Source organism: Paramormyrops kingsleyae, chromosome 4 (assembly GCF_048594095.1).
Source record: "Paramormyrops kingsleyae isolate MSU_618 chromosome 4, PKINGS_0.4, whole genome shotgun sequence".
NCBI lineage: Eukaryota > Metazoa > Chordata > Actinopteri > Osteoglossiformes > Mormyridae > Paramormyrops > Paramormyrops kingsleyae.
The window spans coordinates 9044735-9062936 of NC_132800.1; the positions used below are offsets into that span (position 1 = coordinate 9044735).

Consider the following 18202-nt stretch of genomic DNA (forward strand, 5'->3'; position numbering starts at 1 on the left):
GCGGGGGCAGCAGTCTCAGCAGGGAAACCCAGACTTCCATCTCCCCGGCCACTTCATCCAGCTCCTCTGGGGGAATCCCGAGGCGTTCCCAGGCCAGCCGAGAGACATAGTCCCTCCAGCGTGTCCTGGGTCTTCCCCGAGGCCTCCTCCCAGTGGGACATGCCCAGAATACCTCACCAGGGAGGCGTCCAGGAGGCATCCTCATCAGATGCCCGAGCCACCTCATCTGACTCCTCTCAATGTGGAGGAGCAGCGGCTCTACTCTGAGTCCCGAATGACCGAGCTCCTCACCCTATCTCTAAGGGAGAGCCCAGCCACCCTGCGGAGGAAACTCATTTCGGCCGCTTGCACTCGCGATCTCGTTCTTTCGGTCACTACCCACAGCTCGTGACCATAGGTGAGGGTAGGAACGTAGATCGACTGGTAAATCGAGAGCTTCGCCTTTTGGCTCAGCTCCTTCTTTACCATGACAGACCGATGCAGCACCCGCATCACTGCTGACGCCGCATCGATCTGCCTGTCGACCTCCCGCTCCATCGTCCCCCCACTCGTGAACCGAGATACTTAAACTCCTCCACTTGGGGAAGGATCCTATCCCCGACCCGGAGAGAGCATTCTACCCTTTTCCGGCTGAGGACCATGGTCTCGGATTTGGAGGTGCTGATTCTCATCCCAGCCGCTTCACACTCGGCTGCGAACTGTCCCAGCGAGAGCTGAAGGTCACGATCCGATGAAGCCAACAGAACCACATCATCTGCAAAAAGCAGAGACCTAATCCTGAGGTCACCAAACCGGACACCCTCAACGCCCTGGCTGCGCCTAGAAATTCTGTCCATAAAAACTATGAACAGAATCGGTGACAAAGGGCAGCCCTGACGGAGTCCAACCCTCACCGGAAACAAGTCCGACTTATTGCCGCCCATGCGGACCAGACTCTGGCACCGGTCATACAGGGACCGAACAGCCCTTATATGGAAGCCCAGCACCCCATACTCCTGGGGCACCCCCCACAGGACTCCCCGAGGGACACGGTCGAATGCCTTCTCCAAGTCCACAAAGCACATGTAGACTGGTTGGGCAAACTCCCATGAACCCTCCAGAACCCTGCGGTGAGTATAGAGCTGGGCCAGATCAGGGCCACCAACATGTCTGCATCTGGCTTTGTGCTGGCCCATGTGTGGGCCACCTCTGGCAAACCAGATCTGAGCCATCAAGGGGCCGTCATTCATTGCGGTATGTGGGCCGGGTGTAAGCGCATAGTGTGGGCCAGATCCGGGCCATACCAATTTTGCTATGCGGGCCCCACACTGTACAGAAATGAACCACTGGCAAAGTAACGCAAAGTGATACACATAGACTGTGCAACCGTAAGGGCTTTAGAGCGACGTGTGTTCTTAGAAATGTAAGGTTCCAATAACTGACACAAATATGTAATACTGCGTCTACTAAATCTATACCGCTTGTATAAATAATCATCCGGAAAATGCAACAGATCTATCCTGGGCCAAAGAACTTGTGGAACCTGTTGCCTTAAAGCTCTATGAATGACCTCCCTCATCAACTGGATTATGAAGATTATTATTATGTGTGACAGAAAAACAAGCCAAACAGTTCAGAAATAAATTTAACATATTTGCTTCACTTGCATGTATTTTTAATCTCTGAGCTACAATGATTCTTTGTAAAGACCAACTCTGAATTGTTTTACTTTTAAGTCATGTTTCTAAAATAAGATTCCAGATGATATTGAACTGTTTATTCCTGTAAACAGCAGGACAAATTAAGTCAGTAGACAGATTGGAAGAGCATGGGGGGTCATGAGGTCGCTGGAAAGGGGTGTGTGGAGCTCCTGACATCTTTGCAAGAGGACAAAGGTCCAAGTCTTTAGAGTCCTGTTGCTCCCTGTCTTGCTGTATGGCTGTGAAACATGGATCAGCATCAGCTCATACTCTCCAACCTGACCTCACCTGACCTGAATGTAAAGATTATTGCCTTTGATGGTATGTACTGGCCCTCACTGTTTTCTACAGCATCCGTCCCTCTCAGGTTTTCATTTCGGTTTGGCTGTGAAGCTGCAGGAAGTAGCTGTGAGTAACATGTATAACACAGGAAAGCAGGCAAGCTGAAGGCTTTATTTTTAAAAAAATGTTCTACTTTGGCTGCAATTGCAGTTCAGAGCAACTAGACATTGCCAGTAAACTGATGTATTTTGAGCCCATGTACTGTTGGTCTTGCTGTGGTTCCTCAAAGTCCATCTGTGTCTTTAGCTCTTCATGATATTAGATACCTGACTGATACACCTGCTATCTCAGCACTCCTGAGTGTTGGCTTTGAATGTGACCATGACTGTGTCTATTTGGAGTTTGCAGGCTTCCTCTGATCACATGGCATTTCTCCAGGTTCCAGTGCTCTGCAGTGGACTGACGTGCTATCGAAAGTTTTCCTCACTTTACACTGTGTGCTTCCAGGATGTTGATAAATGATAAATAAGAATGATGAAACAGAGATGGATCTTTGAGGCAACAGGGAGATCCAACTAATTTTTGTGTCTTATTAGCACTATTCTCTATAGACTCATAATAATGGTCTGATTATCTGAAGGAATAAACATTCAGCCTTGTGGTTTTGTCACTTCCTGTTTAAAGTTTCCACTCCCCCTTCGCTCTGCCTGCTGTATGTGAGAATAGAAACAAGAGAGACAGTGAAGGTACAGAGGATGAGGAAGTGAGTGTCACTCTCCACAGATCTGGGCTCAGTGACACACACACGTATGGATCCTCTGATGCTCCTGTTTCTTCTCATTGCTGGGCTCACAGGTGAGTGTCATTCATTACAGGATCTCTCTCCTGCTCCTTCACATACTGTCAGGTACAGTTTGGAGATAACGATGGAGATGTGGTCAGAAAGAACTGTGAAATATCAATTCTGCAAAGATTCGTCTGCTTTGCATAACATTGTCTCTGAAATTGTGAATAGTTTTTGAATTCTTGTGGGTGTTTTGTATCAAAACACGTGTAATCACTATGGTAATATTTCAGAAATGATCCATGTACCATGTATCAAGTTATTGGTATTATAATTTTAATATCTATATATTCAGGGGCAGGTCTCTGTTTATCAGGGGTCAAGGTCAGCCTCAAGCCCAGTTTTCTATTTGCATTTTTGGACTGAGGATGGTCATACACATGGCAACTTGTGTTCATATTACATTTACCAGTGGATGCAGATGGATGCAGTCGGTGCCTATGGCAGTGATATTCCACCAGACCAGGAGAGAGCAGATGTGTTGCAACAAACAGAAATACACGCAGTGTAGTGAAATGGGTAAAAATTTTAGGAAAAATTTTAAAGTTGTTAGTAGAGGTTCAGGCAGAATACTGTTGCATTTGAAAATATACTGCACTGCAATATATAAAATATATATGCGCATAACTCCTCACCTCTTACCACAATTTTTCTTCCTTTTCTCATTCTTGGTTGACTCTGCTCTGTGAAACTCAGTGCTGCCACATACTGGAAACACCTAGTCAATTATCTTGCACAAGCGCAGTGGACGTGCAGTGATGTGCATGATTTCTGCCAGACAAAAAATCTGGGCTACATGTGTATTGTCTGGCATAAACGTCTGATGATGAAATTTACATCAGCTCACCCAGGACACGACAAAAAGTGCACACAGAAAAGTAAAGTTTCAATTGGTCTTCAGGGCTTAAGAATAGACCTGGTTGTCTTTCACGCTACAGCAGGTTTGGAGAGCTAGTTACCCTCTAGCTGGTAGAGACTGGGGGCAGCGTGGGGGCCTCACACCTCCAGGCTTGTGGTTTCAGTATCTGGCCCAGCTCTCTGTGGGGAGTTTGCATGTTCTTCCTGTATCTATACTGGTTTCCTATGAGCTCTCTGGTTTCACATCTAGTGAAACATGTTCCAGGTGAATTGGTGCCTCTAAAAGTCCCCATAGTGACTGTGTGTGAGTGTTTGCCCTGTGACAGACTGGCATCTTGTCCTGGCTGTTCCCCTGCCTTGTGCCCTGTGACAGACTGGCATCCTGTCCTGGCTGTTCCCCTGCCTTGTGCCCTGTGACAGACTGGCATCCTGTCCTGGGTGTTCCCCTGCCTTGTGCCCTGTGACAGACTGGCATCCTGTCCTGGTTGTTCCCCTGCCTTGTGCCCTGTGACAGATTGGCATCCTGTCCTGGTTGTTCCCCTGCCTTGTGCCCTGTGCTGCCTCAGATCAGCTCCATGCTCCCTGTACTGTACCAGCCGTGTACTAGATAAGCATATAGAAAATGAATGAACTGAATATGTTTAATCCTTAATTAATTGCCATTTGCACAGTATGAGTTCAGGTACATTGGAATCTTCTTCTTGCCTCCCCCCATCTTGCTCTCCATAGCTCAGGGCTGATGGCATAGGGGCAGCCGGTGTGTGGCCCCTTGGAGCTGGGTGTTTATGGGCTTTTCTCAAGGACCCACAGACATGTGACTATTCTGCTGAGGCCGGGGCTCGAACTGGCGACCTTCCGATCGCGTTTGCAGTTTGTGTATCTTGCTGCTGCATGAAAAATTCCCCCCAGGATCAATTAAGTTCATCTGATCATATATTATTATATGATTCCCCAGATGATGTAGATTTACAGCAAAAGGGTCACGGGATTTGAAACTATCATGTAGTATCAGGTGCAGCATGTGGGTCTCAGATTTAGACAGAAATAACTTTTATAATATAACTTTCATTAATCCACAGATTTGATTTTTGCATATTTTCTGCATAATCTACTTAAAATTGAGGGATCTAGCATCACCCCCAACAACTTCCATCCATTGCATGGATATACATTGACCACTGCTGCAGCAAAGTGCATCACGGGACCCAAACCACAACGACCACAAGCTGGTCTCAACCCTGGAGTCTCATCGGATATTTCACAGCGTCACAATTTTGGCTTTAGATTCAAGAACAGTTTCTTCCCCCAAACCATCCTCATCATCATTAGCTAAATCCAGCTATAATACTATTTGCACCTGTGCAGTTTGTGAATTGTAATGTCAGAAGTTTCACAAAGGTATTTCTCTGTAGTGCTGCATGTCTATCAATTGTCTGTTAATATTTATTTGGGTACTGTTAGTCATTCTTTGTACTATGTCTAAACAAGTAAGCTGTCCAATGCAGTTGTAGAATATGGCAAATAAAATATCTTTTTAATTATTTTCTATAGTAATTTTATTGTTCCAGTATCAGCAAAATAATGAATATATTATCATTTCTATAGCTCTTGGCATCAATGCATGTTATCACTATCAATGCATAAAAAGCCATCCTGAATGCGAAACTGACTTTATATACATTCATTAGAGATTAGACCTGGTTGTATTTCACTCTGCAGCAGGTTTGGAGAGCTAGTTACCCTCTAGCTGGTAGAGACTGGGGGAAGCGTGGGGGCCTCACACCTCCAGGCTTTGCATGTTCTTCCTGTATCTATACTGGTTTCCTATGAGCTCTCTGGTTTCACATCTAGTGAAACATGTTCCAGGTGAATCCAGCTATAATACTATTTGCACCTGTGCAGTTTGTGAATTGTAATGTCAGAAGTTTCACAAAGGTATTTCTCTGTAGTGCTGCATGTCTATCAATTGTCTGTTAATATTTATTTGGGTACTGTTAGTCATTCTTTGTACTATGTCTAAACAAGTAAGCTGTCCAATGCAGTTGTAGAATATGGCAAATAAAATATCTTTTTAATTATTTTCTATAGTAATTTTATTGTTCCAGTATCAGCAAAATAATGAATATATTATCATTTCTATAGCTCTTGGCATCAATGCATGTTATCACTATCAATGCATAAAAAGCCATCCTGAATGCGAAACTGACTTTATATACATTCATTAGAGATTAGACCTGGTTGTATTTCACTCTGCAGCAGGTTTGGAGAGCTAGTTACCCTCTAGCTGGTAGAGACTGGGGGCAGCGTGGGGGCCTCACACCTCCAGGCTTGTGGTTTCAATATCTGGCCCAGCTCTCTGTGGGGAGTTTGCATGTTCTTCCTGTATCTACACTGGTTTCCTATGAGCTCTCTGGTTTCACATCTAGTGAAACATGTTCCAGGTTCCAACAACTGACTTTATATACATTTTTTTGGTCCGTCAGCTGATTTTCATGCATAACTTACAGTTTATCAGGGAAATCTTTTGGATTTATCTAAGTTGATATTTGATATTTCATGGCTAATGAAAATATTGTCCGTCTAATGGACAAACAGCTTTTACTACCTTGAGTACTTTTAAGAAAAACACAGGCTGAAATTACAGTTCACAGCCACATGAGGGTAGCAAAGCTATGGACACTGTATGTAAACGTAGTAAATGAAAATGTGAGCCCTCTGGCGGTGAAACAGTGTAAATACTTTTGCAGTTCAGTCTATGAAAATGAAAAGTACTGTAGATCATTGTATGTGGGCGCTGGGTAAAATAGTGACTAGAGACTAGTACCCGCTCTTGATCACAATTACATATTTAAGGTGAACAGACAGAATATACAGAAAATTAAAATTTAATATGAATAATATTCTTCATACATTTATATGTTTACATTCTAATTGCTCCTTGATGACTGCTGCCCTGAGCAGGATAAGCAGCTGGAGGATGGATGGATGAATGAATGACCTCTGCTGTAAAATCAAATACTCTCAATATTCCGTAATCATTAATAAGCCGAACAGGTAAATGTTTATTGAATGATTTTTTTTTCATTACATGCAGAAAAACAGATGATCTATTATGGTTTAATCACTTCCTGTTTGTAGTGCAGAGGTTAAATGTGGACTGATAAAATGATTTTACAGTTGGCTGCAGTCTTCTTTATGTCCACTATGTGGCAGCAGTATACAGGAATGGTCATATTCTCTCTCAGTGGCTGGTGTGTGTATAAATTCATATACGCTGATAGCATGGAATTCTGCCTCCAGCTTTGTGTCTCGGATCTGGGCAGGAGTGAATTACATACTAACAACAGTATGACAAAATTACATTATACACAATGTTTTCACCAGGAAGTTAGTCTGAAAATTATTCAGATTTGCAGGTATGCATAGTTAAAGTAACAGGAAATCCAACAGGAATGGGTTCCTAAGAGAACTTTGCCAAAAGCTGCATCAAGACTGTAAGAATGACACTGATCCACCACCAGCACAGACCCCCCACCTTCTCGGGACAGGAAGTCAGCCCAGGCCAGGTCCTGCCCCCCAGCCAATAGGCCGCCTGGTAGCTGACGGTTCATCCAGCTATACTGCATTCTGGGTGTTGGGGGTGGGGGGGGGCAGCATGGTCAGAACAGAGGGGGAAGTCCCCCCCCAGGAAGTAGAAGTGGAGGGTAAGGACAGCTCACTTAATTATCAGTCACTGTATCTCAGTGCTGCTATACTTTGTCTCTCTTACAAGGCAAGTTTATTGTCTTGCAGACAGTTTCCTGCTGATGTAGAGCCCCGGTCACACAGGCCACAGTCAGCCATTACTGTAAGTGATGATGTTGGTCAGGTGGGCTGTGCAAAGGCAGCATGACGATAAAGTTTGTGGTCAGTTGGTGAGAAGGGGCCGACACCCCATGCAAACCGAACAGCAGAGAGCAGAACCTGTATAAACCAAGCGGAGGGGAGAAAGTGGGTTTTTCATTGGACTCCAGGAGTCCTGGGTCACAGACAGAGACAGAGAAACAGTGACTATATGGAGAATCAGGAAGTGAGTGTCAGTCTCCACAGACCTGAGGTCAGTGAGACACAAATAAGTTCATTTTATCTGCAAGAATCTCTGTAATGAAATAGGCTGTGAACTTGGGCGTCTGTGTCTGCGTGTGTCTGTCGGGGGCTGAGAGAAACACAAACAGCGCTCAGTCTGATAGGACTGCTGATAAGGCCCAGGTGAAGTGAATCAATGTGCTCATCACCTGACTTTGCCCCCCCTGGGACGGCCCCCACCCCTGTCTTACAGAGACACCTTCCTAATAGGCCTCTTGTTACCTACTGATCCACAGAGATTAAAAGGACCTACTGCAGTGGCACTATAGAAAACTGTATAACACATAATAAAGGCTGATCCAAAGGCCTGAGGACAGACCCTCTGTATGCAGCACACAGTGTTTCTGCAGAGTCTCACCCTCACATCCTGTATGATGACATTTCTGATTTTCAGAATAAGTGACTGTCTCAGAATATTTTCTGCATCATGATAATGATTTAGGTGCTTTACGCTCGTGCAGAAGAGAAAAATCAGAAGCTATGAACTGTTAGTGCAGATAAAATGCCCTTGTCTTTTGCATCCTTTGATGTTCTGTGAGGTGTAGGATTATCTTACTGGGGTCATTTCAGCAGCACAGGTGGTTCTGTGAGCAGACAGCCGGGATGCCATCAGTCATTTCTGTGTGTACAGACAGAGGGGTCTAAACACCCAGCTTCATGTGCTACTGGGGCAGGTCTCTGTTTATCAGGGTCGAGATCAGCCTCAAGCCCAGTTTATACTTCACTTTTCCGTGTGCGGTTTTGGGCTGTGAAAAAAAAATGGTTGGTTGAAACAAAATCCTGGTCTGGATTTGTACTCTCTGGACCTGAAATTTCCACCTCTGTAAAACAAATTGCCATCCCTGCAACAGCAATTCATTGAACTAATGTTGAAATCATCCAGACCTACAAATGCTTGCATACTGTGTTTGATAACTGACTGAGATTTTACGTAAATACAGAGGTAATTGTGAAAAAGTCCCTGCGGCAACTATATTGCTTACGTAAATTAAACTCCTTTGTAGTAGATCAAAGACTACAGACAATGTTTTATTCTTTCATTGAAAGTACTTTAAACTTTTCATTTATTTTCTGGTTTAAATCGCTTTGTCAAAAGGACAAGAATCGACTGCAAAGTGCTGTTAACCTCAGCTCAGAAATTATTGGGCAAACATATAGATCTCTAGTGCAGTTTAATTCTGAACAAGTCCTTAAAAGGCATATAAGGTTATCAATGACCCACACATGTCCTCTGTGATGACTGTCAGATGTTGCCATCAGGAATGTGATTCAGACGCCATGTATGTAAAACAAATAGGAGGAAGTTTGGGTTTGTTCCAGAAGCCATCAGACTGGTGAACAGTAACAGTAAGAGATAGTCAGTGAACCTTGACGAAGGCATTTGCACTTTAAGTTGCACTTTAACTAACCTTAATGTCACATGCCTGCCTACATAAACATACTAAATACATGCATAAATAGTTATTTTAGTGAGGCTGCTTTTGAATTGAATTTTGCAAACAGTTCTTAGTTGAGGCTTGGGCAGAGTAAAGTGCCTGACAAAAGTCTTGTCACTTAACCAAGTTGTAGGAACAACAAATAATAACTTGACCTGTAGTTAATCAGTTGGAATCAGAAATGGCTTATAAGAAAGGCAAAGCCCTCTAGATTATGCTTATTATACCAAAATAAAGTTTTTTATCATTCATTGAGTTTTGTCATGTAATTAGGACAGAAAGGTCAACTTTTGCCTGGACAAAAGTCTTGTCATATACAAAAATAATGTAGAAATTATACATATACTTTATTTAGAATACACAAACATGCTACAATAACATCAGAACATAAAGTCATGATGCCTTGGAAGAAAGAATTAATAACATGTATGACTTCCATGAGCTTGGAGGACGGCATCCATACGTCTTGGCAATGACTGAAATAACTTGTTGATGAAGTTATCTGGAATGGCAAAGAAAGCAGTCTTGCAGGACTCCCAGAGTTGGTCTAGATTCTTTGGTTTTGTCTTCCAAGCCTCCTCCTTCATCCTACCCCAGACATGCTCAATAATGTTCATGTCTGGTGACTGGGCTGTAGAGCTTAGATCGGGCCCAAAAAATTAAACCCGATCCTACCCGAGCCCGTGCACCTTGTGTCCGAGCCCGACCCGGTCCGACACATTAACTGTAATTATGAGCCCGAGCCCGATTTAAACCCGACTATTTTTTAATACGTGAGCCGTTGTAACAGACGTTCTCAACTACAATTCTAAGTTGTTTGAACTACAGAAATTAGTTTAGATTTATCTTAATGAAAAATGCAACAAGGACGAAGCATGTAAACTGCATTGTTTGTTTATTCAGAATGGATCGCAAATAGATCCGAATGAAAAAAAAACGTGAACAATGATAAACACAGAAAATGAACAAGTAATTAACTTTGGATGGCATATTTAATAAATATGATAAGTTTTAGAATATTTTTAAACAAAATAGGTAATAGCGGAACTGTTGTTCTGATGTCCGCAATTATTGAGACACGTTTAGAAGAAAAGCACGTTTTCACTTATCCAGTTCGCTTGCTGCTGGAACCAGTTTGTGTGCTCGGCATCGAACTTTAAGTAAAGGGTTAAGAAAAAGGTTAAATCCTTCCGTAAGCAGCCAACGAGGTATGTGTTAATTAAGTTTTAGTTAATTTTGTTGTATTTAGCCATGTAAATGCTAACTGAGGTTCGTGTTAACTGTATATGAATTCTCTAAGCTGTCTTTATTGTTATTTATGTTTATATTTCATTTGAATTTCAATGTTTGTTAGCTAATATTGTAAGTAAATGTGCTTGATTTTGTGTTTCCGTATCTGTATTTAGTTCTCACGTCTGCCATGATGGTGATAATAACGAAGCCACTGTCTTTCGAATAAACCGTCGGCTCAGTTAAATGCAAAGGACTCTTGTGCTCGTGTATTACGGGAGGGAGCTACATTTATAATTATGGCATAGCTCTCCACCCAATTAGGCTAATTAAGTAATGATTTAAAAAAAAAAAACCACACACAAATGCTTGATCATGGCCCCGCCCGGCCCGAAGATAGTGGCAGGAAATATCGGCCCGACCCGGCCCACGGGTCGGGTCGGGTCAAGTCTGGGCTCGGCCTCGGGCAGAGAATCTAAACTCTACTGGGCTGGCCAATTCTGGAGCACCTTGATCCTCGTCAGTTTCAGGAACTTCAATGTGGAGGCTGAAGTATGACAAGGAGAGTCATCCTGCTGCAGAATTTGCCCCCTCTTATGGTTTGGAATGTAATGGGCAGCAAGAATGTCTTGATACTTCAGGCTGTTGATGCTGCCATCCATTCTGCAGATCTCTTGAACACCCCCATACTGGATGTAACCCCAAACCATTTTTCCTCCACCAAACTTGACTGTTTTCTGGGTGAATCTTGGGTCCATGCAGGTTCCAACAGGTCTCCTACAGTATTTGCAGCATTTGGTATGCAGTTCAATGGATGATTCGTCAGAAAAATCTACCTTCTGCCACTTTGCCACTGTCCATCCTTACTGCAAGCTGTGGGCCTTAGCAAATTCAACACGGTTTTTTTGTTGTGTTCTCATTAATGCTGGTTTCTGTGCACTAATTCGGCCATGGAGACCACTGCGTGCGAGAATTCGAGAAACTGTTCTTGTAGACACAGCGGTTTCTGGTGACCAGTTCTGATGTCGCTCTACTGCAGTTGAAAAAGGGTTGGCCCTGGACTTTCGAAGCAACAAACGGTCCTCTCGAAGAGTTGTCTTACGTGGTCTGCCTGACCTGGGCTTGTCATGAACATCACCAGTTTCTTCATATCTTTTTTTTAATCCTCTCCACTTGATGTTTGGATACATTAATGACGTCTGACACCTCAGCAGACTTGGTCTGTGGTTGAATCTTTGGCATGTTGTCAGAAGTCAGGTTGCACTTCAAGTGAAGGTCTGGTTTGCTGGGGATCTTTTTATACACGACTGGGATTATGTTAATTACAGTATTTGTCACAGGTGAACCTCAAATCTGTGATTGGTTGAATCATTAAAAGACATGACAAGACTTTTGTCCTTGCAAAAACAGGTGTTATGGACTTTAACAAGCTGTGAACATCAGGACACTTTTTGACTGTTTCATTTTGCACCCAGTTATTAATGTGAAAGTCCTTGGCATTAAATTGATCCATTTATCATAACAATTGATTGATTATAAATAAAGTTATATGCCTTTTTAAGTTACTATGTCCTTATGTGACAAGACTTTTGTCAATGACTGTAGTGTTGTTTTTGAAAATACCACATACCGTGGTATAATGATTCGACAGTATAAGTGATCTAGACATTAAAAATGTAAAAACTAAATATGCAGATATCTCCACACCTCCTGCAACAATTATTCTTCCTCTGCTCTTTCTTGGTTGATCTCTGCTCTGTGAAAGTCAGTGCTGCCACCTACTGGAAACACCTAGTCAATCTGGGCTACAGGCGCCTGATGATGTAATTTACATCACCTCACCCTGTGTATGACCGAAAGCACATGCAGAAACGGAAAGTATGAATTGGCCTTCAGGGGTGGAGATTAGACCTGGTTGTCTTGCACTCTGCAGCAGGTTTGGAGAGCTAGTTAACCTCTAACTGGTAGAGACTGGGGGCAGCGTGGGGGCCTCACACCTCCAGGCTTGTGGTTTCAGTATCTGGCCCAGCTCTCTGTGTAGAGTTTGCATGTTCTTCCTGTATCTATACTGGTTTCCTATGAGCTCTCTGGTTTCACATCTAGTGAAACATGTTCCAGGTGAATTGGTGCCTCTAAAAGTCCCCATAGTGACTATGTGTGAGTGTTTGCCCTGTGACAGACTGGCATCCTGTCCTGGTTGTTCCCCTGCCTCGTGCCCTGTGACAGACTGGCATCCTGTCCTGGCTCTTCCCCTGCCTCGTGCCCTGTGACAGACTGGCATCCTGTCCTGGCTCTTCCCCTGCCTCGTGCCCTGTGACAGACTGGCATCCTGTCCTGGCTCTTCCCCTGCCTTGTGCCCTGTGACTGACTGGCATCCTGTCCTGGCTGTTCCCCTGCCTTGTGCCCTGTGACAGACTGGCATCCTGTCCTGGCTGTTCCCCTGCCTTGTGCCCTGTGACAGACTGGCATCCTGTCCTGGCTGTTCCCCTGCCTTGTGCCCTGTGACAGACTGGCATCCTGTCCTGGTTGTTCCCCTGCCTTGTGCCCTGTGACAGAATGGCATTCTGTCCTGGCTGTTCCCCTGCCTTGTGCCCTGTGACAGACTCGCATCCTGTCCTGGTTGTTCCCCTGCTTTGTGCCCTGTGACAGACTGGCATCCTGTCCTGGCTGTTCCCCTACTTTGTGCCCTGTGACAGACTGGCATCCTGTCCTGGCTGTTCCCCTGCCTTGTGCCCTTGTGCCTTAGATAAGCTCCATGCTCCCTGTACTGTACTGAGAAAAGATCTGGTTTCCTCTCAGACCCTAATACAGTGCTGCCCAAATGGCAAATTCTGGACTGAAACACAATTCACCCACTCATTCCCCTCCGATCCCTGGTCAGTAAATGATGTGGACCTTGGCTCTGTGCCCCTGATGGGAATGATAGCTGAGTGCCCCTCCCCTAGAACACATCAGCTTTGTTTTCCTGTGTCTTGCATGCACTGGAAAAAGTGTTTCATTGGATCAAAGTAAAAATTTTGCGTCAACTTGTTACATGTAATTACTTTGCTTTTTATCAACTTAAAATTTTTACTTTGATAAGAATGAACTATCCATTACTTAGCCAAAGCAAAAAGTATATTTGAATCAAATAAAGTTTTTAAGTTTAATGAAATCTCAAATTATACTTTGTTTTCTCTTTGTATTAATCTAATTATTTTACTTTACATATATCCAAATATCCAACCAAATACAATTTAAAATATTAATGTAATAAGGAATTTATTTACTTTCATAATGTGTAATTTTATGATATAAGATGAATGACTTCAAGCATCAAACTTGACAATTTATTTTGTCATAATACAAAATTTTGTACAATGTGTACAGTATCCTCAAATACACATTGTTTAACAATGTAAACATCGTAAACTTGACCATTTTTGTCAAAACATTTCCACAATGTGTATTGTTCTAAAAACATACTGTATAACAGTTTTTAGTATCCATATACATACACACTGGATACAATGTAAATTCACCATAAGAATCAGTTATGGTTTTGAAGAGAAACATGTAATCTTTCCATGAACAGTCACTTAGAATTGACTACACAATCAAATTAAAATTCTTCAAAACAAGTTTGGCACCAAAAACTGCTTTAAAATGGGCAGTGTACAACCAAGCACTTTTAAAACATACCAAATTAGCCAATGGTAGGAGAAAAATAAATAAAAATTCTCTCCTTCATGAGAAAGTATACCCAAAAATGAGACTTCTCATAATTGTCATAAAATGTCTGTTAACCAAATTTAATTAAAGTTGAATACTTAAATAGTTTAAGGATAAGTAAACAACATAAGAATGTTCATTTTTGGGTAAACTATTTAACCCTATAAAACTATAAAACATCTTAGCCAAGATAAAACAAACCAGGTTTAGTAAACAGTAGTTAACTTTGAAGATGTAGGACTTGTATAGAACCTTTTATACTAAGAAATTTACCATCAGCAGAACACTGTAGCTGGGTCAAAGAAAACAAACTTACTCCAGCAGCTTTGAAGAGAGGTTCTGCACCCTTCGGCTCATCTGCTTACTCTCTATATCCATGATTATTTTTTGAAAAGCCTCAAATGTATATTTGAGTCCTTCAGGATATTTTAAGTTCAGTGCATAAATGAGTCCAAACATCATGGCACAGGCACATGCAACAGAGGGCAACTCATTTAGTACTTCCACACCATCAATGACAATGGAAATGTCTAGTGCACGACTAAGAGCATCACTTTCACGTATCACAAAAAATGCCATGGTGGTCTTTTCAAATTCTCTCTCCGCTTCCTCCCTTTGGTCAGCCTAAAAACATACAAGAACAGAGAGCAATTAAACTTTGTAAGGTGGAGGAGGAGAAAAAAAAAACACCCCATCTCAAAATTACAAAATTTAGTTAGCCGTCCTATTCTGAAGGTCAATGTAGAGCCCAAACATCTGTGCCAACTTCCATTAAAATATTTTCATTTGTGTTCAGCATAATTTGTACGTTTTATTACAAGAGTAGTGTAAGTGCTAACAATTTTCATTTTTGGGTGAAGACATACTTTTACACTCTTTGTCAACAATGGTCAACACATGGGAGCATTTAATTGTGCAAGTGTTTAAAAGCATTTTCATAGCCAATCACAGATATTTTTGTTGAGTGCAGTTCAAAATGCATGTTTGGGTGAACCAACCCCCTTTAACGGAGTAGTTCACATTAAAAATTTACATGCCCTCTTGTAATTTCAAACCTGTATGAATTACTGTCCTTTTGAACAATGTTGGTAACAGAACAGCATAGCACCCTTTCACTATTATTGTATGGACACAAAACCAATGCAAGTGAATAGGGGGCTCTTAACATTTTTCAAAATATATTCTTTTGTGTTCTGTGGAAGAAAGTCACACAGGCAAGTACTTGAACTACTTTAAAGCAATAGGTCATTACCAAATCAAAATTTCCCCACATTTCACTCACCCTCAAGGCTTGAGAAGACCATTTTTTTAGACCACAGAGCATTGTAGAGCAGTTCTTTGCTCGATGGATGCACTATTTGAAGCTTTAAAAAGTCAACAATTCACTTCCATTCTACTGCTTGGAAGTAAAACATTAAGTAGGATTATAACTTTGCCTGTATTGTTCAAGAATATAACTAAATTCAGTTAGGATGACTTGAGGGAAATTCGATTTGGTAGTGAAATATAACTTTAAAGACAAACATGGTTGGACAAAATTTCAGTAGTTTGCTTTGCCTACATTACCTGGTATTCTTTGATCAGACAGCTTGCATCTTCACCAAGATACATGATCAGGCACTTCAGCAGGCACTACATGTCTATGTCCTGATTCTACAAAATGTTCAAGATGTATTGCTTTTAATGGACCAAAACACTACCAAATTGATTGCAACAAGCAATTTTGTTTGCATCCAACAAATACCTGATCCATAACTTGAATAGTGTCCTTAGTTTTTTCACGGAGGACTCCACCTTTGCTCCTAATAACCTGGAGAAGCTGAGAGCTCTGTCTGTCCAAAGAAGCCATAAATCTCGGTAGTAAAGGTAAGGTCGTGATGCGCAAAAATTCCGCATTAATCTGTCAGGAAGAGAAAAAGAAAATAGACTTCTAAAAAAAATAATTTCACTTTGAGAACTAGTTGTAAAAATACTAGTGCTGTCAAACGATTAAAATTTTTAATCAGATTAATCACAGGGTTGCTGTGGATTAATTTCGATTAATCACGATTAAATATCATTCATTTTTAATCTATATTAATTGCATTTAATTTTGCATGACCAAACAGACTCAAGAAAAAAGGGAATATATATGCACTTAACATGTTTATTGAACATCTTGAACACGAGTCGGATGCATTCCATCTGCCACAGAAGTGCAATATCTCATGGACCCATGTCAACAAGCAAGATTTTCTGGTTAGTCGGAAAACTTTCGGATTTAAGGTACTTCAGTTTAAATAGTCTTTATTTTCGTTCACTTACAATTATCCCGAACTACCGTAAATCCGACAAATAATCTGACTCATCATGAAATCCAATTCTAGCCCGGTTAATTGCCATTGTTAGCAATATCAGTTGATAACACATTACGCGCGGTGCTTTACGTATAAAACTCCGTAGCAACACGTCCACAGATAAGTTGGATGGTCTAGTGTGTGCGACTGATTTATTGAGCCACAAATGAGAAGTAGTGCTTAAACAGTATAAAACTACAACTTCCCCTTCTGTTGATAAAAGGCGCAGCTATCTTGGATTCTGAACTCGGGATCCTCTGTGCTGCTCCGAGATATTTCTTTGATCTCTGAGAAAGGGAGCGCGCATGCCGTCACTTCCTGCTTCAAAACTTAGAATCCGACTTGGAATACGAGTTCCCATGGCAAATGAAACGCACCAAAACTGCCCGAAATGGGGTGACAGACACATTTCAGGGATTTTGAGTCATTCTGCACTGTAGATGGGTTAATTGCATTAAAAATTTTAATCAGATTAATCATGATGATGGATTAATCTGCGTTAACCCGTTAATTTTGACAGCCCTAATATTTAAGTGATGAAAATGAAATGAAAAGAGAACTAAAGAGGGTTTCCAAATTAATCTATCAGTCTGATTTCCTGTAGCAGTAACATTAACACACCACACTGCCTGAAATGCTAAGGAAGGTGTTGGTGCCTCAGAAGCTGAAATGATGAATCCAGTAGCAGATGTTAATGCTTATCTGTTCCTTTTCCAGTAGGGGGCAGCAACACAGAGATGCTCCTCTACATGTGGGGAGCTGCTGCTCAGGATGACAGCTGTGAGGGACACACAGATACTGCAGTGATGGGGAGGGATAATCACCAGAGAGGAGCATCTTACAGTGATGTGAGCTGTATTTAAACGGCATGCAGCTCTCTCACATTACAGTGTGTATTTCAGCCATGATCACTGTGCTGTTTATCTCACTTGTACGTTGCTTTGGACAAGACGGAATAAATGTATACGTAAGGTATTATCTTGGCGGTCTGTGAACTGCCGCTTTTCATTCATATAAATGGAAAAAAATATTATTAGCTATCCTGATTAGTATAAAATAAAATGTTTGATATATTTTGATATTTGATATAGTTCAATATGCATCATTTTCAGGGTATTTGCCAATGTCTGTCTCTTGTGTATGTAATATTGAGCATTTACTGAGGTCTATGGGCTCTGGCTTTAATTTTACTCTCTTCTTGCGCACTTCACTGTTTCACTGCCTCCCTGCTCTCCTCTGACTGTGGGATTAAAAGCTGCTCTGTTACCATCACATCACATTTCAGGATAAAAGCTTTACTTTTAGGTTTCCACAGAATGTTAGGCTTTTGCTTATTGATAAATGAAGTATTATCTAAAATGCAGACCACAGACTGTGTGACTCATCATACATAATGTTAATAAAGATACTTTTCATTAAGCCTGCAGTGGTGTCTCATGGATGCCTCATGTAACATGGATGCCTCATACTTTCAGGGCTTTGGGTTTGAATTCTTCCCCTGGCTCTTCATCTGGCATTTGTAGGTTTTCTGGTTTCCTCTGTGCTGGAAAAACAGCCAAATACATGGTATGAAAGCAGCATAGTTTTATTATTAGGTTATTTGATGGATCAAATAAGCCGGGACACTATGTCTGCATACAAGTGTCCACAATTCTTTTCTTACTTCAGTCTCATGTTTATCATTCGATGAGATAAGAACAA

The 18202-nt window shown here is 41.8% G+C and overlaps 1 protein-coding gene across 1 annotated transcript in view; it reads left to right on the plus strand.

The window, feature by feature from the left end:
* The first annotated feature begins 2514 nt into the window (after nucleotides 1-2514).
* LOC111840620 (polymeric immunoglobulin receptor-like) overlaps nucleotides 2515-18202 on the plus strand; it is a 194766-nt gene continuing 179078 nt past the window's right edge. The window contains exon 1 of the mRNA XM_072710575.1: nucleotides 2515-2816. Coding sequence (XP_072566676.1) covers nucleotides 2771-2816 — 46 coding nt within the window. The 5' untranslated portion in view covers nucleotides 2515-2770. The remainder of the gene's footprint in view (nucleotides 2817-18202) is intronic.